The following is a 24,162-nucleotide window of genomic DNA, read 5'->3' as shown; positions in this document are numbered from 1 at the left end:
GAGGAACCTGGTGAGCTACAGTCCATGGGGTTGCAAAGAGTTGGACATGACTGAGTGACTAACACTTCGACTTTCAAAACTCCTGTGGGTGGTGGTGGTTTAGTCAGTCGTTCGTATCTGACTCTTGTGATCCTATGTATTGTAGCCAACCAGGCTCCTCTGTTCATGAAATTTCCCAGGCAAGAATACTGGAGTGGGTTGCTATTTCCTTTTCTAGGGGATCTTCCCAACCCAGGGGTCGAACCTGGGTCTCCTGCATTGCAGGCAGTCTCCTGCATTGCAGACAGATTAACCAACTGAGCCACCAGGGAAGCCCACTGTATAAATACGTAAAAGCAGATGTTTGCCCTTTTGAATGGCAGAAATAAGAAAACCATCAGCAACAGTGAAGAAAACAATATCTGGTGTAGAAGAAAGTGTAACAGTCTTCCTGTATGGATAGTCTGTATGGGCTGTACTTACCACGTTTTTAGATGATGTGCTTATATACTAGAGACAAATGTATATCACTTACACTGAATCAACTACACTTTATACTACCCTCTGTCTAAGTTGGAGGAATAATTACAAATAATTTGAACTGTTTCCTTAATAGGTCAGGACATTGAGGTTCTGATTTGGAAAGTTCTGACTGGTATCTGGAATGAAGAGCTGGGCTTTTTGTACTTTAACCCTGGAAAGAGATATCTAAATGCATGTAGCGTTTTGGTATCTTACTAAATTTTTGTATAGTAAGATACCAAAATGCCATGTGGATTTGGCAGAAAGCTTTTATAATTCAAGGAACAGAAATTAGGAAAATTTATCTAGTTTTAGGCAGGCAGTATTTTAAATCTGCGTGTTAATAGGTTGTTTAGATTTTGCCTGGCTCTACTTCTCCTCAATAGTCTGTTCTCCCACCGTACCTGATGGTGATACTTTGATGATTCTTATATTTTGATAAACTGTAACTACATGACTTTCACATAGAATTCTTCTTTGCTTTCTAATCCTTAATATTCAACTGAAAAAGGTTTGGTGTGGTGGAGCTTATTAAACATTCTAGGCATTCTGATTTTCTTTTAACTCGGGCCCGCAATGTATATGTGTGGAAAATGTATTCTCCCTCATGAGAAAACCTATAATGTAGGAAAGAGCTATTGAAATGTGGTCAGCTGTTGATTATACTGTAATTCCTTGCCAGGAAATATTTCCATGCTTTCATAAGAGAAAGTAGTGATTGCTTATTCCATTATAGATTCTGTATTAGGGAAGTGATAGATCTGTGTTAATCAGTGACTTAGTGGGACCTGTCCAAAAGAAATACTTAATAAAAAATAACTAATTATAAAAATTCATTAATTCTGATAAAAAAATGTTAGTTGCTCAGTCATGACCGACTCTCTGCAGCCTCATTGATTGTAGCCCACCAGGCTCATCTGTCCATGGAATTTTCCAAGCAGGAATACTGGAATGGGTAGCCATTCCCTTCTCCAGGGGATCTTCCCGACCCAGGGATCGAACCTGTGTCTCCTGAATTGTAGGCAGATTCTTAACCATATGAGCCACCAGGGAAGCCCCCAATTCTGATGATACCAATAATAATTGGAAGTCCCATTTGTTGAACTTCCTCTTACCGAGTGACAGATATATTCTCTGGCCCTTCATTACCTAATTTAGTCCTCACAACATTTATCCTCATTTTGCAGATGAGAAACCTGAAGCTCAAAGAGATCAAATAACTTGTCTAAAATCTTTTAGCCAATAAGAATGCAGTATTTGAATCCTGATCTATATAGCTCTAAAGGTGTCTTGTTCTTTTCTGAAACACTTTTTAAACATTAAAAATCCAAATCAGAACCATGATGCCATTTTATGTATTCTGTTTACTTTTGTGTGGTTGAAGAAACCTCAGCGTACTCCTTATTGGAATTTAGTACTGAACTTCAATTTTTGCTTCTCGCTTCCATTCACAGAGTTTCCAGTTTTCTTTGGGAATAGAGGACAATCAAAAGTTCACATCTAATTTAAATACCACTAAGGTGAATACAGATTTCTTCCTCAAAAAGAAAAAAAAAATAAAGTAAAATATCTCCTCTGATGAACTATCAATACACGGAAACCCAAAGTGATTGATAGAATCCTTTCTTAAAATCTGCACACAACTCCCTATTACCTGCTTAGGAAGTTTCTGGCTGTACTTTGGAACTCAGGCTCACTTCTTCCAATTTGCTGTTGGGTCCTTAACCTTCTTCTATATAGAGTATTTCTAGGAGAAGAACTCTTGATTTTAGTGTAATCCTGCTTATAAGAGAAATTTCCTGGTATTCCAAGGAGGCCATCCCCTAGTAAGTGTAAAAACAGTTGATTCTAGGAATGTACCCATGATCTTAAGATACTTTACCAAAAAACACATTTTTAGTCAGTAAACATGACCAATTATTGAACATATGGCAGCATATCAGAGTAAGATTCCAGAAATCTCGAGATCACCCATTTGTGGCAACCCACTCCATTACTCTTGCCTGGAAAATCCCATGGACAGAGGAGCCTGGTAGGCTGTAGTCCATGGGGTCTCGAAGAGTCGGACACGACTGAGTGACTTCACTTTCACTTTTCACTTTCCTGCATTAGAGAAGGAAATGGCAACCCACTCCAGTGTTCTTGCCTGGAGAATCCCAGGGATGGGGGAGCCTGTTGGGCTGCCGTGTATGGGGTCACACAGAGTTAGACACGACTGAAGTGACTTAGTAGCATACTTTGAGATTTAGTGCAAGATTACTGGAAATGTGTGTAGAATTCTGACAAATGGTTATCACAGTGGAACTGTGAGTGTTGCAGTTCGCTTTATGGGAACAGGTTGTAAGAATTTTTTCCCCATACCTACTTATCCCATGAGCAGTTTTTTTTTTTTTTTAACTTTGAGTATTACTGTTCTCTCAAATTTTTGAAGCTGAAATGAATTTACTAATCCTAACATGAAAGTGCTAGCTTATGTATCTGCTTGCAGAAAAGTTGAAAGTGGAAATGTCTGACTCAAGGATAAATAAAACTTGCAGTAGCTAGTACTTAAGAAAACTTGTCATATGAAGCCAATATAGGCAAAATGGTTTTTCTTCCCTTGGTGTAAACTTGTACTTAAGTTGGGTTGGTGTGATCTTTTGGGTTTTAATGGGCATGACTGGGTTTATCCTACAGAGGTTTAAGGAGATGGGTGGCTTTTCTTTCTAGGCTAAGGCAAACAGAGAAACCAAACCATTTGAGGCCTGCCAAACCATTTGAGGGCTTCAGTGCCAGGAAAAGTGCCTCAAATAGAGGAACAGAACGTTGTAGTTTCTTTAGGGATACGCCTGGTGGGCTGCCGTCTATGGGGTCGCACAGAGTCGGACACGACTGAAGCAACTAAGCAGCAGGAGTAAAAATTAAATAGTTTTTTTTTTTTCTATGAGGATATTCATAGTGGAAAATTGCTTTGAAAAAACTGTCTGCCACTGCTTATCTAGGGATATTTTACCCTTTTGAAGACCCCTGTAGTTATCAGTGGTCTGTTGTTTTCTACATAAAAGGTTTATCTCTGTTGGAATAGTTTTGTTTTTTTTTAAAGAAACTGACACAACATTGTAAGGCAATTTTCCACCAATTAAAAAAAATGTAAAAAAAATACAAATTTCCTCTGATGCTTAAGTACCATAATGGTTATTATTACTCATATTACAGGTGAGCAAATGTAAGTGATATTAATTTATTTGAGATTATTCATCTAGTGAGTGTTAGAGCTAGGATTAGAATCTAAGTAAGCATAGTCTTAGTTAAAGTGCAAGTGTATGCAGTAGGAATTCACTGAATATCTCCTTACTGGGACTCTGTGCAGCGCACTACAGAAAACACTGTTTAAGAGATTCGTATTTTCCTAAGTGTAATTTGATAGTCATCTTTTTTATGTTTAAATATGAAATTTTGTAAATCTATTTGGAAATCAGCTGAATCATTTTAAAGCGGGAGTGCTTCTTTTTAAATCGTTTTTATGTAGTGTACACAGTAATTAGCTGCTGTGTAAATTCGTATTTTCCTGAATGGTTCTGAAGTGAAGCCCCCATGTAAAATGTAATTGTTCTTTAAGAAGGCCACCAAAGATAGTAAATTTAGAAGTCTTCTTTGGTTATGATTAATTTAATTTTATAAGACAGTTGAAATTCACAAATGCGTTTTTTTGCTAATGAGAATCCAGCATTCTTCGATGAATAATCAGTAAGGTATTAGAGATCTGATAGGTTTATTCAGTAGCAGTTGTATTTCACAGAATCAAATTACTGTAACTGTATTGAATTAACAGCTCACTTTCCTTTCCAGGAGGATATTTGTTCACTTTGTTTCTGTGACTTTATCTGTGTAGTGATTACTTGATAAATGTAGAAAATCTCTTTTTCTTTTCATGCGGCTGAGGTTAGCAAAACTACCATCACGTTAAGGCTGAGGAAAAGAAGCATAAAACACTTTAAAATTAAATCAGTAGCTACTACAAGACTAGAAATACATTTAGGATCGTTGATTGCCCATACTGGCAAAGTGAATTATATCTGTTGGTTAAAACGTAAGCATGCATTCTCTCTCTCTTGCTCTCGTGTACACACACACACACTCGCACACACACACACACTCTCACGCATACGATTAAAATGGTTTTAAATGCTGCTGAGTGGTCTGGTTGTCTAAACGGATACTGTCCTTTCTATTATGCTGTGATTATTGTTCAGAGCAGGGTTGTCCAACAAATCTTCCATGGTGATGGACGTGCTCTGTATTTCTCACTGTCCAAAATGGTAAGCACCAGTCCTATATGTATTTAGCACTGGAAGTGTGGCTAGTGAGACTGAGGAATTGGATTTTTATAATTTAATTTTAGTCAATTTAAATAGATAGCTATATGTGCTAGTAGCTGCCATAAACAATGTGAAAACAATTTTTTTTCTGACTCTAGTGGATAGAATAATGGATGGATAGAACATACAGAATTGGTTCAGTTTAAGGAAATCTTTTCTAGTACCTGTTCCATCTGATGCTGGGCCGTCTGAACGCCTCCTGACTTGGGTTTTGGAGAGTTGTAACTTTTCTTGGGTAACTTTTTTATGTTGTTACTGCCAGTACAGAAAGGTTTGGCTTCAGAGCACCATTCCATAAAGTTTATGCCTGTAGCCCAGGAAGCTTGTGAGGTACTTTGTGGGTATTTCTTTTTGTAATCATTTATGGTAACTTGAGTCAGATATTTCCTAATGGAAAGTCTTCCCTCTGTCCAACAGTTCTACCGGGATGAGTAAAATTTGCTGTTTTCACGCTGCTACCTCCTTCCCTGTTCTCATTGTCCTTTTTTTCAATATTTTTCTCATCGCCAGTCTTTCTCCCTGTCATACGGAAATTTCTGACTCAGCCATTTTCACTTTTCCAATAAGCTACCCAGTTACTCTGTGGTCTCTGATAATGATGTAGATGGTTTGTGATATTAAAGTACTGCTTCTGATTTGAGGACACATTATCTCAGCATTTTCAAACCCACTTGCCTGCAATCTAGTGTGTCTGTGGTTAGCTATAATATATCTTCTTGCCAAACAAGTGGTTTGGGTTACTGAGGTTTTCATTTAACTTTGAATTGGGGGAGGTTGAGGGGGGCAGAGAGAAACTCAGGAACCTATTTTGATAAATTGCATCAGTTAAATGTTTGGATTAAATCACTTATTCTGCTTTTTTAACATCTCTTTACTGAGCTCAAGTTTGTGCTTTTTATTGAAGCTGTGTGTGTATGTCTGTATATATGTAAACACAAGTTTAAAACTCAAACTGTGTATGAGACTATTATATAACTTAATGTTTGCTACTAAAGTTCCAGTGTGTTAACTGACCTTGCTTTCATTTTTGATGCTAGAAAAGCATTTCTCTTCAGTCAGGAACTGGTGTTTTTTTCTCCTTTTTGATAATGAGAACTGAGCATCTTTTCATATTTTCCTGATTGCTTTGGTTCTCAGGAGGATCAGATACAAATTTGGAGCCTCACGTAGACTTTGTTTTTGTTAGCATACTTTTTTCCTTAAAAAAAAAAAGAAAGCTTCTTCTCTAATCTTAAGGAAACAGTATTAAATAATTAAATTAAGTAAATAAACATTGCTACTGCAACTCATTTTTTCTTCTAGTAAATATTTGCTGCTTTACCGTTTAGATGCTTAAATAGGATTAAAAACATATATCTATCTTTTTATTATAAAATTTTATAAAATACTGTGAAAGGGATTATGAATAATAAGATTCCATTTCATGATAGATAAACTAGAAAATAGAATATAAATACGTTTTAGAAGAAAAATAAGCTACATTATAGTCCTACAGTACATAATGAGTGTTAGGACTTTGATGTTTATTCTTTCTAGTATTTTCTAAATGAAATTTAACTTGAAAAACCAGGTATTTCAACCGTAGTCCTGCTCAGTCATGTGTGACTTTTTGCGACGCTGTGAACTGTAACCTGCCAGGCTCCTCTGTACATAGAATTTCCCAGGCAAGGATACTAGAGTAGTTGCCATTTCCTACTCCAGGGGTTCTTCCCAACCCAGGGATCAAACCCGTGTCTTCTCCATTGGCAGGCACATTCTTTACCGCTGAGCCATCTGGGAAGCCCCCTGCTCTGTAGTATGGGCATATACTAGACAGAGGCTCAGAGATCAGCCTTGGGCTCTGCTCTTATTGTGTCTAGTGCCTTCAGGACTTCCTTCACCTGGGCATAGCTCATGTAATATGCCACGTGAATAGTCATCTATCATGTATGCAAAATAACAGACTTCTGAGTGCCAGCAGTTTTTTATAAAGCATCCACATACATTCTAGGAAAAGGTGAGTGCTCTGAGGCTGAAACTAGGACCAGGGAATGATATCTATAGATTAGCAGGAAAGTCCTTCCACAGACAACTTTGTAGTTGTTTGAAAGCTATATGGAAAGGAAGTGGGCTTCCTGTGGTTAAATATTTAGGAGGAGTCCAAATGATTATTTGGACAGGATAAAGTTGGACATGGCAGCTACTCACACTCTTTCTGATAATCGGTTTCTATAATTTTAAGAAAGTGATGAATCAGTCAGCACCTTTTTATGAACAGTGACTGACATTTAGAAATATTTGAGGAAACTTGGGAACCTCAACCCATCATCCAGGAACTTTATTGTTTTCAGTGATATTTTGAGGGGATTAAAGCCTCTTGATACTCTAAGACATTTTGGATTTCTGACCAAGGTGGTGACTTTGTAGATCAGATACTTGGTGGAGCTTTGCAGAAAATCTTGAGTTACACTGTTCTGGTCTTTGCGTTTTTTTTTTTTTTTTTATAAAAAAGGGTAGCTTTCTGTCTTTCTGTAATGTTTATGGGAGGATAATTAATTTTGAAAACATCTTTCTGTTACTAGACTTCTTATGACTCCCCCTCTATCCCCTCTTTTTTTTTTGTCTCTGTCAATTTTGACTCGTTTTCCATTCACCTTATACTTAATTTATTAACATTTTCGAATCTTCAGGACTATTTAGCAGCCTGCGGCTCCAGTATTCTTGCCTGGAAAATTCCACGGACAGAGGAGCCTGGCCGGTTGCGGTCCTTGGGGTCACAAAGAGTTGGACACGGCTGAGCGAGTGAGCACAATTGTAGAGGACTTCTGAGGACATGAGACAGTTATTTTCAAACGAATAACTCAGGGGATTAGCTCCAGATTCTGAAAATTCATGCCATCTCTTTAGTGCACAGAGTGTTATGCTTCAAAACACCATGTACAGCCTATGTACCCTGTCAGGTTGTTTAGTCTAACAAACATGTCCTCATGTATACACATTTTTCGTAGCCTTGAGGTCTAATCTGAAAGTGCCACATATTTATGTGATTCTTGGCATGTTATCCCAACTTGCAGAGCCTTATTGAGTGACGTGCTTAATTGTCATCTGAAGGAACCAACAATTAACCACCTTCCTGAGTGTACAACTTTTCTAGGTATCCTAGGAGTCTGTCAGGTCATTATCCTTTCCATTATAATACATCTGAAATCTGGATGTTGGGAAGAGAAACCCTTGACTGTCACTTAAGGCTGTGTGGGTATATGTGAAGCTCCTTAGCTTTGTTTTGGTGGAGAATCAGGATGGATCACACCTCCAAAAAATATCCAATTTCATGGCACATCATTTACACTAGTCATTTTTCTCAGGATCCATAGGGATTTATCAGAAAACTATCATCCTAGGCACTGGGATAAACGTTAGCAAGAAGATCATAAGATTTTTTTCTGCCTTTCAGGGTCTTGAATGTTTGCTGGGAAAACAAATGAATACATGTATTTATAATATGATTAGTCCTCTAGTGTTATGTTTATTGCATGTTATGAAATCATTGGGGAAAAGAGCATAAGTAAATCTGCTCGGTTTTGTAAAGTGTCAGTTGTGATGGTTTTGGTTGTATGTCCTGTAGGATTGGGTGCATAAAGAGGTGACATTTGAGTGAAGTTTTTCTGAAGGTTGATTATGAATTTTTTAGAGAGTGGAAAGGTGCCACAGGCAGAAGGGAAAGGGTCCCCACCCTCACCATGTATATAGTGGTCATTGAATTCCCCTCAGACTTGTATGGCTCTCCTGTTCTGTGTGTTTCACTCCCACACTGACCAACCAAGAAAAACTAAAACCAAAACCAATAACCATAAAAATCCCCAAACAATTGAAACATTGGTTAGTGATACTTGATGCCCTGATCAGTTGTACAATATGTGGAATGAAAATCTTTGCCTTTCACAAAGTAATTGCAGAAATCTCTATGTACTTTGTGGGCAGTTTAGTAAGTAGGGGTAATTATATCAAGGATAGTAAGTACAGGAAGGTGGGTCTGATTTAATTACCATATTTTATAGATTTCTGCTGAGAAGGACCCTCTGTCTCCCAGACAGCTGGAGTAATCAAAATAAATTGGAAAGAACAGGGGATTTGGAGACATGAGATCAGAAAAGTAACACTTCCTACCATTGGCTACTTTTGACCAGGAACAAAGTAAATGAAAATGGAGCAGCTGTGCTGTTAACATCAGCCAAAATTAGGTGCCACTGTGTTCTCTCTGTCATACTGTACCTCAATTTTGTTCATTACCACAAGATGGAAATTAGAATCACTAAAAGTCAGAGAAGGATCAAAGGTTTCAGTTACCATTTATCCCTAAAAAAATCAATTGTTCAAGCATTATTTAGATACTATTCTAGTTGTTCTCAGCTTTCTATCTGAAAGTGGGAAATTTCACTTTTCAGAGTGACCCAGGGACTCAACAATATTTTGAGGCTCCTAATTTTGGGGTTATTTGGGGGCTCATAATTGGGGCGAGTGGTTAGGAGAGTGTTTCCATTAAGAGACAAAGCTGAGCATCTCTAAGAAGCTGATGGCGGTGGTGATGGATGGGGGTTGGTTTTGGAGTTGATTTCAGTGGTGGTGATGTCGCTGTCACCTTACTACCTATACATAAACTTTGCTGGGATTGAGAATATGGAAGATTTGGCATTAGGATGAGGTCTGTTCACAGTTTACCTGCATCCCATTTCTCTTCTACTGAGGCAGTTTTATTAAAACTTTAAATACAGGGTAGAGACTCTTCTTTAATGGTTTAGAGACATTTCTCTTGTAAGGCAGTGAACTAGGGCAGTGAACAAGAACTTAGCGATTTACATATGCTATCATTTCTTAAAATTGTCTTTAGCAACTATTAGACACATTAGTTTGAATTCATTAATACTGTCTTACCAAAGGAAAGGAAAGCCATTGATTTTTGGATGGAGATGGGGGAAAGTTGTTAGATCCCAAAGGGAGATTTTCCTTGGAATTTCCCACTGCAGTTACTACCTAGGGTTTTTCTTATAGGTCATCGGTGAAGCACTGTACAAATGACAGGAATTTTTTTTTTTTTTGTCCTTGCTTTTCAAAAGTGAACATAGGCCAACTGTGATTGTTAGTGAGATAAAGTCAACTATGTCCCATTTTTATTGCTCTATTTTAAGACTTGGAATCCACCTTCTGACCTGAATTTTATTTCGTCCTCAATTTCAAAGAACCTAACTCATATTTGTTTTATCTTAATTAGTGTTTAATAATACCACTCTTTTCTGACATACTTAAATACCCATTTCTTCTACGAGTTCTTTGAACAGAAGTATTTGAGGTGAGAATAGTTCAGTTTGGTTTCCCATTCATTTGCTCATTTGTTGTGTTGTTTTGGTCAAGGCACTTTATTTCTCTTAACCTTAGTTTCCTCATAAATAAAGTGAGGATACTGATAAAACCTCTATCTTCAGAAGGTTAGGAGAAGTAGGTGTGAAAGTGCATTGTAATCCCCAAAGTACTCTATCAATGTCAATTGTAGTTGACTGTTATCACCACACTTTTCAAGACAAAACATCTTCCCCATGCATAGAATGTGTATCCATGTGTACAGAAAAAAGGAAAGCAAGCCTAAACCCAGCTCTCAGTATTGAGTATAAATTCCATCTGCTACTAATAGCATTTACACTAAAACAGAATAATTCACAAAATTATACCAGAACATAAAAGGTAATGCAGACAGTTGAAAGATACAGTTTCTAGTGAATGTATTACTAATCTAGGCATTTTTATGTGGGAGGAAGCTTGTTAAGATTGAGTCATAGCAGTTGTATTTTCAGAATGTTTGCAATGTGGGTAAAAAAATGACAAAGGGGAATGATTTCTTTACTCCTCTTTTAGTTTGTATAGTTAAATGGTCCCTCTGCTAAGAATGCTTACTGCTTAAACCTTTCTTTGACATTGGCTTTGAATATTAGCTACTTTAAGGTTTCCTCTTACAGCTCTGCAGGTCACCCCCACTCCTTGCACCTGTCCCTCCCCCTCACTCCCCTTCATAACAAGCATAACTGCTCCATTTTTCTGCCTCTAAAGAATTTTCTATAGGTTTTCATGTATGTTTGCGCCACTTAGTCGTGTTTGACTCTTTGTGACCCCGTGGACTGCAGCCCACCAAGCTCCTCTGTCCATGGGATTTTCCAGGCAAAAATACTGGAGTGGGTTGCCATCCCTTTCTCCAATAGGTCTTTATAACCTTTGTCAAATTTATTTTTTTGTCTGTTAACCTGTTACTTCTACCTCCTTGATGACTTGTAAATGACTTAACCCATCTAATAATAGAATTCAGCAAATGTTTGTTCAATAACTGTGTTAACTAGGTGAATACTGTGCCGTTTATTTATTTAAGGGGATCCACAGATGAGTGAGAATCATCTTTCTTTTCGAGGAAAATAGGTGGAAGATCTATAAATCTTACTTCCCATTTATGGGACTTGCTTGCTTTTATGTAAACTGTTCCACTGTATATATGTACGTATCTGAATTTTAAAAATCACTAAAACTCTGTTCTTTTCATGGGAAAGGAAGAGGTTTCTAGTTTTTATTTGAATGTCTGGATAATTTTACAAGCCTCTATGATGCTGTCATCAAAAACAGAGCTTAATTCTTTCTATTCATAACATATTGTCTTCATCCTTTGTCTATGGAACTCTGACTTTTTTTGACCAGTTTTTCTTCCTTTTTTCCCTATTAATGAGCATCTCCTGAAGTTTTACTTTATGCTACATCCAGCACTAATCGGGTGGAATATGTAGAGACTGCAGGGTTGGATGAGAATGGAGAATGATGCGATTGGCTATTCATGGCAAAAAAGATAGCCTGAGATTAGGGTGAATGAGAATGAACATGGGAGGGAAAAGTTTGAGAATAGGGAGGGTAAAAGCCCATGGTCCAGTGCTTCCTCTTAAATGTGCCTGCAGGGAAACAGTCAGATAAGTTGATGCTCTTTATTCTCAGTAGAGTTTCTAGCTGTTAGCTTCAAAGTAGATTAGAGGAGGAGCAAAGATCCTGTCTGAACTTGTCCTGACTGAGAAGTGTTTTCTGTAATTCCCAGCCTGGTTACTGATTCACAGTAGTGGCTGGTTGTGTGACTTTCCATCTTGCATTAGAGTAGCAATGCAAAGATTTTGAAAGGGAATAGGGAGGATGTATAAGAAATTATGGATTAAGCAAGTAATATTTCAGTATAAATGAGATGATGATTTGGAAGTTTTTAGTAAACCTTAGAGGCTCTCTGTGTATTGCAGTATAGCCTCATGCAGTTAGGGATGTGTGTATGTGTGTACATTTTGTAGTCATGGAAGATCTTCTAGGTTCTTTTCTAGCTCAGGCCATACCCATATTTTGTGGGTACCAGTTCAGCCTCTACTGTAATAAGACTGAAGGTCAAATAACAATAATTGAATATATTTCAGCCTTACTTTTTAAACATTAAGAAATGATTGAGAGGAGTCATTATTAAGCTAATCATAAGTTCATAAAATCCTTGGCTTATTATGATATGTCAGTGATGTCATCATGTTTATGGTTTAGCAATGTGTGCTGCTACTAAAATAAAAGATGTGAATTTTATAACGTTTTATATTGTTTTTATATTAACAGTTTTAGTTGTAGAATTTAAGCGTAATATATATAAAACATCACAAAAAGTACAGAAAACATAGAAAATAAATATATATAAAATATACCATAAAAAACCCAGGAACCTACCACCTGTATTTAATAGATGTTAATATTTTGCCTTATTTGCTTCAGTCTTCTCTGTTTGTAAAGCAGTGGAACAGGGTATGTGTTAAAGGCACACTTGCTCATGTACTTGTGTCTCTAGGGATCACTGCTTTTCTCGATTCAGTTATATCACTGCTGCTGCTAAGTCACGTCAGTCATGTCTGACTCTGTGCGATCCCATAGATGGCAGCCCACCAGGCTCCACCATCCCTGGGATTCTCCAGGCAAGAACACTGGAGTGGGTTGCCATTTCCTTCAATGCATGAAAGTGAAAAGTGAAAGTGAAGTCGCTGAGTCGTGTCCGATTCTTCGTGACCCCATGGACTGTAGCCCACCAGGCTCCTCCGTCCATGGGATTCTCCAGGCGAGAGTACTGGAGTGGGGTGCCATTGCCTTTGCTACAGGTATATGTATCCATAAACATATTTTTAATGTCATGCTGACTTCTTCACATGGCTATCCACATGAAAACTGCACTAATTTTATAATTTTTATTTTATTCAGCATAATATTAAAAGCATAGAAAATATATATTTTTGACATAACTTTTTGCCCTGATAACATAAATTGAAGTGGCTTTTAAACTTTTTTGAATGTAATTGCAGAATGATAATTTTTTACATTGTGGCCTAATGCATGTCGCATATGCATGTATGTGTATGTAAAGCTGAAAAAAATTTCTCCAAACCATAGTTTCCTCTACTGTGTGTGATATACTCTATTTTCCAGGTTGTTCATTCTGAGATGCTTGTCCCAGGCTCAATAAATTGCTTTTATAATCTAATAATAGGTTGCCATCCATGGTTTGAAAAACATTAGTTTAAGATTAATCTAAAAAATTAGTCTTAATCTAAAATTAATACTGCCTTTAGTTTGCAAATAATAAAAGCTTTTGTAGTTTAATAAATGTACTTCAGATAGTAAGGTAGTGTGACTTAGCGGTAAAGAAACCACCTGCAGTGCAGTAGACACAGATGTGGGTTCAATCCCTGGGTCAGGAAGATCCCCTGGAGGAGGAAATGGCAGTCCACTCCAGTATTCTTGCCTGGAAAATCCCACGGACAGAGGAGCCTAGCGGGCTACAGTCCATGGGGTCACAAAGAGTCGGACACAACTGAACAACTGAGCACTCATATTAAAATAGCATTCTTCTGCCAAGAGGTTTGATTGCATTCATTTTGGCTAACTCATTCTGAATATTTGTTTTCCATGAACTAAATCCATGCATGTCTAGCCATTTAATTAATTGATGTTAATTATTAATAGCTAAGTGTTTTAGAGAAAGCATGTTAGTCCTTGTATCTCCTTTCAGTCTGTCCTGACCATGGTCTACCATGAGTCCAGGAGGGCTGTCATGGTGTCAAGAACAGAAGGAATTCTTGCTTGCCCAAAAACTGACTCCCAGCCCTGTCACCAACAGTCTGTGTATAAACCCTTAATAAGTCCTTTCTTCCTTGTGGGCCTCATTTCCTCACCTATTAAACAGAAGGTTTAACTAGCTCTTCTTAAAAGTAGGTTCATTCTGTGAAATATGGGAGAACTTTGACGTGGGCCTCAGTTATTAAAATTTTATGAGAATATATCTGGTGTAAAAGAATAGGACTTTCTATTGAAATTGCTGGTTTTGAGGTTGTGTTTGAGCCAGGGGTCAGAGGTGATATTTGGTTTAATATGTTGAGTCAGAAATGACTTTCCATCATAAAGCCTTTTCAGAGTAATCTGATGTCTCCAAGCTCTGCCTACTTTTTTGTTTCATTATCTCTCAATGAGAGACAGGGCTGTGTGAATGTGAATGTAAACGTTTATAAGTGCTAAGAATGGCAAAGGAATATTTCTGCATTCTGTTTGAATTAAATGTCCTCACAGACAAAACCAGAGCTGCAGGAAAAAGTCTGTAAACTCTGGTAGAAGCCCTGGAGGACAGGTTCCTGAGTTCTACACATGGAAGGCATCTGAGGCTTTGGGAACTTTGCTCTTTAATGTGAGGTACATGTTTGGAACAGAATAAGGATATATCACCTAAGCCACACGTCCTTAAACAGAATAGTATTTTTCATAACAAGTCCTTCATGTGTATGTTTGCTTTAAGAAACAGTTTGAATTACAGTTTGGGTGGAATGAACCTTTAAGACCATCTCTTCCTATTGGTGTCTAAAAAAATAGTCCAGGAAATACTCTGCGTGGCTGTCCAGGTGGAGGCAGATAGTGGCAGATGCTTAGTTCCAAGGTTCCTACTGTCTTTTGGTTTGGTTTTCTTTTTAGGTAGCTACATTTGGAGAAACCTAGAGAACCAGTTCTAACTCACGGGTGAGAGTGTAGACCCACCCACTGAATGTGACTGCATTTTAAGTTGAGATATGCTCTTGCCTGAGGGGCTAATAAAGGTGTGTTTTTCCCTGAGAGGATCAGGATAAACTAAGTCTCTGGGAGAGGATCTGTGGCATAAGCTGTGTGTGTGTGTGTGTGTGTGTGTGTGTGTGTGTGTGTGTGTGTGTGTGTGTGTGCGCGCGCGCTCAAGTCTCTGGGAGAGGATCTGTGGCATAAGCTGTGTGTGTGTGTGTGTGTGTGTGTGCACGCGCGCGCGCTCAAGTCTCTGGGAGAGGATCTGTGGCATAAGCTGTGTGTGTGTGTGTGTGTGTGTGTGTGTGTGTGTGCGCGCGCGCGCGCGCTCAAGTCTCTGGGAGAGGATCTGTGGCATAAGCTGTATGTGTGTGTGTGTGTGCGCGCGTGCGCGCGCGCTCAAGTCTCTGGGAGAGGATCTGCTGAACCGCAGATGGCTGAGGCATAAGCTGTGTGTGTGTGTGTGTGTATGCGCTCACGTTCAGTTGTTCTGTCATGTCTGTTTGTGATCCCATGGATTGTATGTAGCCCACCAGGCTTCTCTGTCCAGGGGATTTCCCAGGCAAGAGTACTGGAGTGGGTTGCCATTTCCTGCTCCAAGGGATCTTCCTGATCCAGGGATCAAACCCTCCTCTCTTGCATTTCCTGCATTGGCAGACAGGTTCTTTATCACTGTGTCACCTGGGATCACTGAGGCATAGGCCAGATTTCCTTTGATCCTTCTGACCATGGAAAAACCAGATTTTCCTCAGCTGCAATATGTAAAACATTCTTAACTCTTTTACTGTCACAGCAGCACTTGCCCTCCTTTTATAGACATGGATTAGAATTTCTGGACCTCATCCTCAGGCCAGGGTCTCACCGTTATTTTGTTACTTTGTGGTACACCTGTACTTGGCATTGAGCAGATACCGTCTGGATTTGTGTGAATGAAGACTTTTTACCAACTAATTATTCTTTTGTACATTGCCAGTTATAAAGTTGATCATCCTGGAGTATTAGAATGGATTCTTTGAAGTCCTGAAGAAAGCCTCTTTCTTTTTATGTTGAAGTGCTACTAATGAGCTTTCCTGTCTGCCCTTCTCCCTCGTGCTCTGCAGTGTGCCGAGATTTTGCTGTCCTGGAGGACCACTCCTTGGCCCACAGCCTGCAGGAACAAGAGAGTGAGTAATAGCCCCCTGCAAGCTCCTCCAGTTTTCTTTTTTAGTGGTAGCCTTGAGGCAGATTTCTTAGGGTGAGGCGGGGAGAAGACAGAGTCATCAGGGTACACCACCCATCATCCCAAGGGATCTGTCTAGGCAGGTGACACTCGGTGAAGAATGCACTTCTCGGTGTTTTGAAGGGAGACAGCTGCTGGGGATGAGAAGACCGTTGGGTGTATTGGAGGAAGAGAGGGACTTGAGCCATTTCCTTTGCTTTAATGCTATAGGAGGGATACAGTGGTTATATGGGGATCAGGAGTAGGTAGAAGGCTGGCATAAGAATAGGGGTCCAAATACCTTTACCTAGATTGGTAAAGATACCAATTGGTAAACATACCTATTGGTATCTAGATTGTAGGGTTTTCTGAATATTTATGTAATTATGAAAAGTAAATCTAAGTTATATGTGTTATACAAAAGTACATATATGTGAACTTTTAATTTGTGTGTCAGTATAAAAATCAAGTGTTGAAAAATGTAGTTTTCAAATGAAGTGGCAACTTGTGGAGCAGGAGGAGCACCGGCCCTGGCTTTAGATGGTTTGAGTAGAAGTTTAGGCATTGCCACTGCTGACCAAATACACATGACTTAACCTTTCTGATTCTCTTTTTCTTTAATGAAAAGATGAGAATGCCAACTCCTATGCTGCATATTATGCAGCGTTACTGAGAGTATACGTGGCAATGATGGCTGTGAAGTTCTTTTTAATTGAAAGACTCTTCTTAAGTTTATTCTTAAAAGTTTGTTATGGATAAGCCAAAGCATTGTAATTCCTCTCTCCAATCTTCCTGTCCAGTTGAGCATCACTTGGCATCGAATGTTCAACGGAACCGTTTGGTCCAGCATGATCTGCAGGTGGCTAAGCAGCTTCAAGAGGAAGATCTGAAAGCCCAGGCTCAGCTGCAGAAGCGCTATAAAGACCTGTGAGGACTTGGGGAGTGGGAGAGCATTGTGCCAGGACGGGTTTTCAGGGAAGAGGACTTTCTGTCTGTCCCTTTGATTCCTTTCACTATTAGATTATAAATCCTACAGTGACGATCCCATAGTTTTTTTTGATTAAAAAAAATTGTCTTTGTTGTTGGAATTCCTTTCTAGGTTTTGGGGCATGCAGTTTCTGGTAGGACTTAACACTTTTCACTGATGGCTTTGAGCCAGTTGGTCCAGCTCTGTGTCTCACTTTTCCTTAACTGTACACTGGGGAAATGATCTCTGTCTCCTCTGCCTCCTGTGGTTTTGGGGGGAACTAGCAAAATAGTGGATGTCACAGAACTTTCTGAAGTCTACTGGGTTCCTTTACTATTTCCTAGTAATGTTTGTTGCTCTTATTTTCCTTGAACCCCTTACCTTTTGGGGGGAGGGGCATGCCACTTGACTTGTGGGATCTTAGTTCCTTGAGGGATCAAACCCATGCTATAGCAGTAAAAGTGCCAAGGTCTAACCACTAGACTGCCAGGGAAATCGAGAACCCCTTGCTCTTTATATAGAGGCAGAATCTTCTGGAAAGTTCTGAATTGTACCCTCCATTCTCTTCATAACTTCAGTGTCTGACCAAAATTACTTCTCCATCTCCTCCTAAATAGAGAGATCATGTCTAAGGTCTCTTCCATCATAAAGACTTTTTAAACTTCTTTTTTAATGTTTTGAAAGCTCACAGAATACATCTCTCCTTAGAGAGAGGTTCCTATACTTCAATCTGTAGTGGTAGACTTAACTCCAAAATCGTTTTGAGGAGGAAGGAGTAAAGGAAGAAGTGAAGGGACCCTTCTATTTACTTCATTTGTCTTATTTAAATAAATGAGAGAGCCTATTACTTTTGCCATCTTTGAGGAAGGGTTTTTCTCTTCTGTTATTTGCAGAGAGGACTTTATTCATTGTTTTATTCAGTTTTCTTATTTTGTTCATAAACATTCTTATTGGCTCTTGCTAAATAACCCTTTCAACCATGAAAGGCACCAGAGAACACACATATGAATAAAACATAGTCATTGTTTTTAAGGGACTCAGGGAAAAAACTCTGAGCACTGCCAAGGTGACATGCAAATTCATGAAGAATTCTGTATTTTTAAAACTAGATTAAATACTTTTTGGTAAGGTCAAAAAAGTGAGTGAATGAAAAGAGGATATAGAAATAATAAATGAGTAGATTTTTATTTTCAATTCTGTGGTTTGAATGGTTCAGAATCCTATAATATTATATCTGTAACATGAAGTCATTAAATCCCAAAACTTTTGTAGCTAATGAGACGACATGAAAGAGCATGATTCACTGGTTAATAGTGGCAGGACCGGAAGTCAGGTCTCCAGGTATCTTGTCCAGTAATTTTCCTGCTAGTGACTAAAAAAGCTTGCCGTTTCCACTTCCGGCCTGCGCTCTCTCTCACGTGTTCCCTTCCCCCTTTCCTGTCCGATGTGCATGTTCTGCGTGTACATACACATCCCTGTATGTGCACCCGTCTACTTTCATCTCCAGCTGTCTATTTCCAAACATGTTGAAAAGGACCATTTCCTTATACAAACAAGGATAGTGTTCATCCCCTCACTTTTGTTAGAATAGAATGTGGGGATTTCTGTTCCTCCAGAGAAGTTAGGATATTACCGCCACCCCCACCCCCAACACTTTTCAGGTACAAAAGGCTGCTTTCAAATAGGGAGTATACAACCAAGACTAGATTCGTTGATACTCTTAAGTTCACCTGGCAGGGCAAAAATCAAAGAGAATACTGGTTTAGCAAGTGAACTGCTTGTATAAGCCACAACTGTAGTTTTGTTCCAGCATCTTTTACATAATAAGCTCTAAGCATATGTATATCTCTTTAGATAACAACTAAAGGTTGTAAGGGCCATGTAAACAGTGGCTCCCCAGCAGTATCACACTCTATAATAGAGTTAAAAGCTGCCTGTTAACTTTTCCTGGGTTCAGGAAGATCCCCTGGAGGAGGTCATGGCTACCCAGTCCAGTATTCTTGCCTGTAGAATCCCATGGACAGAGGAGCCTGGTGGGCTACATTTCATAGGTTTGCAAAGAGTTGGACACAACTAACGCAACTTAGTCTAGTCTGACTGTTCCTGAAACCAAAAGACCATTTTCGTGATATCCAAACCCCATTTCTTGATGAAACTGCTATTCAGTTGTGCTGTTTGAAAGGACGTGTTTCTCCCCACAAAATGATGTGTCTGGTTTCTCCCACCAAAGTATATTGTGGGGTTCTGAGCACAGGACAGAGATTTATTTAGTTTTGTGTCCTCAGTGTTGAGCATGGTGCCTGGATGACAGCACATGTTGTGTGAGTCTTTTTTGAATGCACGAATGCCAATACAAAACAAAACTATGGTAGCAGCAGTATTAACAACCTTTGGTTGCCTTAGTGGCCTGAGTGTTAAGAAAACTGACATCAGCCACAGAGGTGTCTCCTGGCACCTGAAGCTGTGGAATATACATCCACCTCCCCATTTTTAAAGTTTTATTGAAACTGGAGAAAATGGACTTAATTAAAAATTTATAAAAATTGTTTTGAAGTCATACCACCACCTCTAAGTGACCACAGTACTACTGGCATTTTCGTGACTTCACTCTTACTTTGTTTATGTGTACTTTGTGCATGCGTGGATACTTGTGGTTCTTATGCTCATAGTGTACCTCTCCTTTGCAGAATCTTGAGGGACTGTGATGGTGGTTTAGTCGCTAAGTCATGTCTGACTCTTGGCAAGCCCACAGACTGTAGTCTTCTAGGCTCCTTTGTCCATAGAGTTCTCCAGGCAGGAATACTGAAATGGGTTGCCATTTCTTTCTCTAGGGGATCTTCCTGACCCAGGAATTAAACCTGGGATATGATCGTACAGAAAAGGCCTGGAGCTTTCCATTATAGTATCCGGGGATCACATTCTGATCCTACCACTTATTTTCTCTGTGACCTTAGGGAAGTGATTTTACTACTCTGGGCCTCAAGTGTTTCTAGCTATAGGATATGACAGTATTGACCTCTTTGCATCATTAATGTAAGAATTAAGTAAGATAAAAATATGCCCTGGCTTATAGTGAGTATTCAGTAAATTGTGTTGTGGTTTGAAAAATGATTCCTTGTGTTTTCCATTCATGTTGTTTTTTCCTTTGTTTTTTAGTGAACAGCAAGACTGTGAAATTGCTCAGGAGATTCAGGAGAAGCTGGCTATTGAGGCAGAGAGACGACGCATTCAGGAGAAGAAGGATGAGGTACAACTTGTTTAATGCCCCTCCATCCCGTGGAGGAGGGCTGCTCAGCTCTGACTCTCTGTATTCACAGGCTTAGTGTAGGGTTGCTGGGTGGGCAGGAGAGCTTTCCCTTTTTGGGGGTGCATAGTCCAGGTGTTGCCCTGTCCACGGGCCACCGTTTATTGTCCTTTGGTCGTTGTTTAAGTGGTAAAATCGTAAAAGATGATAATGGTTACTTTGACAAAAAGTGTGGATTCATTTCTGTAGGGCTGCCGTAACAAATCACTGCAAACATGGTGGCGTAAAACAATAGAACTTGATTCTCTCACAGTTCCGAAGGTTGCACATTGAAATTAAGGTGTTGGCAGGGCAATGCTACCTATTAGCAGAGATCCCTTCTTTGCCTCCTCATAGCTTCTGGTGGCTCTTGGCAGTCTGCATTCCTTGCCTTGTGGTTGCATCATAGCAGTCTTTACCTTTGTTGTCACATGGCATTCTTCCCTGTATCTTTTTGTCCTTGCATCTTCTTGTAAGGACACCAGTCATTGGATTGAGGGCCCACCCTAATAGAGTATGATCTTCTCTTAAATAATTCTGTCTGAAAGACCCTATTTTTAAATAAGGTCATGTTCTGAAATTCTTGATATAAATGAATTTTTAAGAGGTAATTCAGCTCCATACAAGATATCTGTCTATGGGTTATTCCCACAACTTTAGGGAGAGCAAACCTTGAATGTAGCCTGAATAGGAGTCCTGGACTGGTCTTTGCTCTCCCTCTCTTTTGTTAGTGGGTTCACTTTCCTATGATACCCTCCCTCAAAACAGTGATCCATTTAATTCTGTATATATATTTTAAATTGTATTGTCTTTAAGCTGAAAATGACTAAAATTAGCAGTAGTATATGGTTTGTGAAAAGACTTGAATTTGTACTTACTGATCATTGCTTTTGTGTTATGTTTTCAGCATTTCTTACAAACAATTCCTTTTTCATTGTGTTGACTCTGTGTCTGGTTTTTTAATACTTATTCTCCTATTCTTGGCCCTTGTCTTAACTTATAATAAAGAAAAAAATGATTTATCATTTTTCATAGTAGAATGACCATATGATATTTTGTGTACTGAGAAATTTTGTGTACTCTCCTGGGCACACTGGCACATACAAGCACCCTATTAAACAGATATTTCAGGGTTATCAGTGAACCAGCCTGCATCTTCTCTTTCTCCTACTGAGCCACTCTGTTCCTCTGGAACTCCTTGTTCAATGCCAGGCGAGTATGAGACACCTGGTGTGAGTGTATTTGGCTATTTCTTTAAGAAACAAACCATGACTATGTGATGATCAGAATTGTAAGTAAGAAAGAGGGATTCCTTTTCATCCTTCTGTTGTCAACACAGGAGCTCTTTCTTACTGCAGGATGTGTTGCTTCTCTATAGTCAAGACTTCCTTGGAGATGAGTCTGGAAGCTGAAAGAAGTGATTATGTTTTATAGACAGGAAAGCTTCTATTTTAAAAATCACAGAGTAATGAAGTTGGCTTCTTATAAATGCTCCTGGTGTCCTGTAATATTTTTTCTTTCCATTCAGGGGAAAGCAGTATTAGGGAAAACAGATGCCTGTGGAATCTAAATAGCAATCACAATAAATAATCTCATTGTTATACTATATAAAGTATGCAGTGTTGTGAATAACTGCATTTCTCAGATGAAGAAATTAAGTCTTAAAGAAGTATATGAATGACTGGTCCCCGGCTATAGTAAGATGCCAGGGAAATGTCTCTGCAGTTCTGAACTATAGTAAGATGCCAGAGAAATGGCTCTGCAGTTCTGACTGCCTCTGACTTGGGTATACTGTGACACAACATAGAACATGTAAACTATGGAGTTTGAATCTTGTCTGTTTAACTTTGAGCTGAGACTTTCATCATCTCATTTAGCCATGTAGACCCTCAGGTTCCAAACTGAAGAAGTTATGATAACTACATTACCCTAAAGGCCTGCTGTGAAGTTTAAAATCATGTATTTAAGGTCTCTGCTACATATTAAGTTAATAGTTGTTCTTTCCTCTTTGCTTTCTCGCCAGGTGTTTGCCCCACCATTCTCCCTTTGTAACAACTCTGATTTCTCTAATAGAGAGATATGTGCTGAATAAATAGGTGGGGGTGAAATAAGCAGAGTTAAGTGTATTCCAATATGGTATGATTTGAGGAATCTTTAGGGGTTTTCTTGCCTTTACAGGCCTCCTATTACCTCCACTACTGTTTGACCTACTGAAATGTTTCCCCTTGTCCAGTGCAATGGAGAGATGAGATGAGAAATCTAGTTATGGAGGTTTAATGAGACTAGCCTTTAAAAACTCAAGACTTTTTTGAGTTTCACTGATGCCTTAGTTTAGAATATGGCTGTCCTGTCAAGAAGTTCTTTAATTGTAGAAAAATTTGATTTCCAGCTGACTAGACTGTTTTAATATTAAATAAAATTTGCATTAAGTTTGATGTTGAAGGATGTATGATGATGCTTATTTGTATAATTTAGTCCAAGGCGCCTCATAGTGGAGACTGAAACAACAGTGCTAATTTTTCTGGCCAACTTTGCGTTGCCTGTTACTCGTCAACTTTCCGGATTCTTTTTTTTTTGTTGTTATATTTTCCCTCTTTCTGTGCTCTTCTGCTTCCTTGTAGAGTCTGCTTAACTAATAAATTCTTATCCAGCAGCAGGGCTGTGGAAAACTCCTCTCTGGATTTTCATCCAGATCTCTTTTTACAGATTTTTGGAGTTAACTCTCTTTTGTAGCTTACAATCATCCAGAACAACCCGATGTAGAATTCAAGATTCTTTCCTCTTGGGATAGATACTTTTTTTCTGAACAACATTGTTCATGAGAAGTAGAGTTATATGACTTTCTGTGGGTGAATTAGCATGTCTAACTTTGTGGTATAATTTTATTGTGTTTTTTAACAGAGCACAAATGTAGGCAGGTAGCATTTCCATTGGGGAGACAGATGTAGAAGAGTTTAAAAAGATCTATACTCTTACCACCATGTGGCTTCTTCCCTTCCTTCCCTCTTTTTCCTCTTTCCCTCCTTCCTGTCTTCCTTGCTTTTTTTTTTTTTTTTAAACTCTTACATGTTGTCTTGAATATCGTAGTAGTAGCGTTTCTTTCGTGGCGCCCTATTGAAGGCACATGTAGCCTTTGGCAATACTGGACTGAGTTTATGGGAGTACTTACCTCATAATCACATGAGTTTGTGGTTAATATGGGTGGGCAAATTTTATTGGGATCTTTCTCTTTGGTCACAGGTTTAGCATTTGTCAATATTGTTTAATCAAGCCAAGAAATGTGTTTTTAGTTGATTTAATTGAGTCATTCTTAAATAACTAAAAAAATAAATAACTTAAAACTCTTAAATAGCTAAAAATAGTTCCAGAAAAACATCTACTTTTGCTTTATTGACTATGCCAAAGCCTTTGACTCTGTGTATCACAACGAACTCTGGAAAATTCTGAAAGAGATGGGAATATCAGACCACCTGACTGGCCTCCTGAGAAATCTATATGCAGTTAGAACTGGACATGGAACAACAGATTGGTTCTAAATCGGGAAAGGAGTATGTCAAGGCTGTATATTGTCACCCTGCTCATTTAACTTATATGCAGAGTACATCATGCAAAATGCTGGGCTAGATGAAGCACAAGCTGGAATCAAGATTGCCAGGAGAAATATCAATAACGTCGTATACTCAGATGACACCACCCTTATGGCTGAAAGCGAAGAAGAAATAAGAGCCTCTTGATGAAAGTGAAA

At 38.8% G+C, this 24,162-nt stretch overlaps 1 protein-coding gene across 2 annotated transcripts in view; it reads left to right on the top strand.

The window, feature by feature from the left end:
- The window catches only part of CCDC50 (coiled-coil domain containing 50), a 77,926-nt gene that overhangs the window by 18,492 nt on the left and 35,272 nt on the right, over positions 1-24,162 (top strand). For both annotated transcript variants that reach the window (XM_068977401.1, XM_068977399.1), the window contains exons 2-4: positions 16,070-16,132; positions 16,968-17,094; positions 20,291-20,381. In XM_068977401.1, coding sequence (XP_068833502.1) covers positions 16,070-16,132; positions 16,968-17,094; positions 20,291-20,381 — 281 coding nt within the window. The remainder of the gene's footprint in view (positions 1-16,069; positions 16,133-16,967; positions 17,095-20,290; positions 20,382-24,162) is intronic.

The sequence above is a fragment of the Capricornis sumatraensis genome, chromosome 1 (assembly GCF_032405125.1).
Source record: "Capricornis sumatraensis isolate serow.1 chromosome 1, serow.2, whole genome shotgun sequence".
NCBI classification, from domain to species: domain Eukaryota; kingdom Metazoa; phylum Chordata; class Mammalia; order Artiodactyla; family Bovidae; genus Capricornis; species Capricornis sumatraensis.
This window is presented reverse-complemented; position numbering and strand designations above follow the sequence as displayed.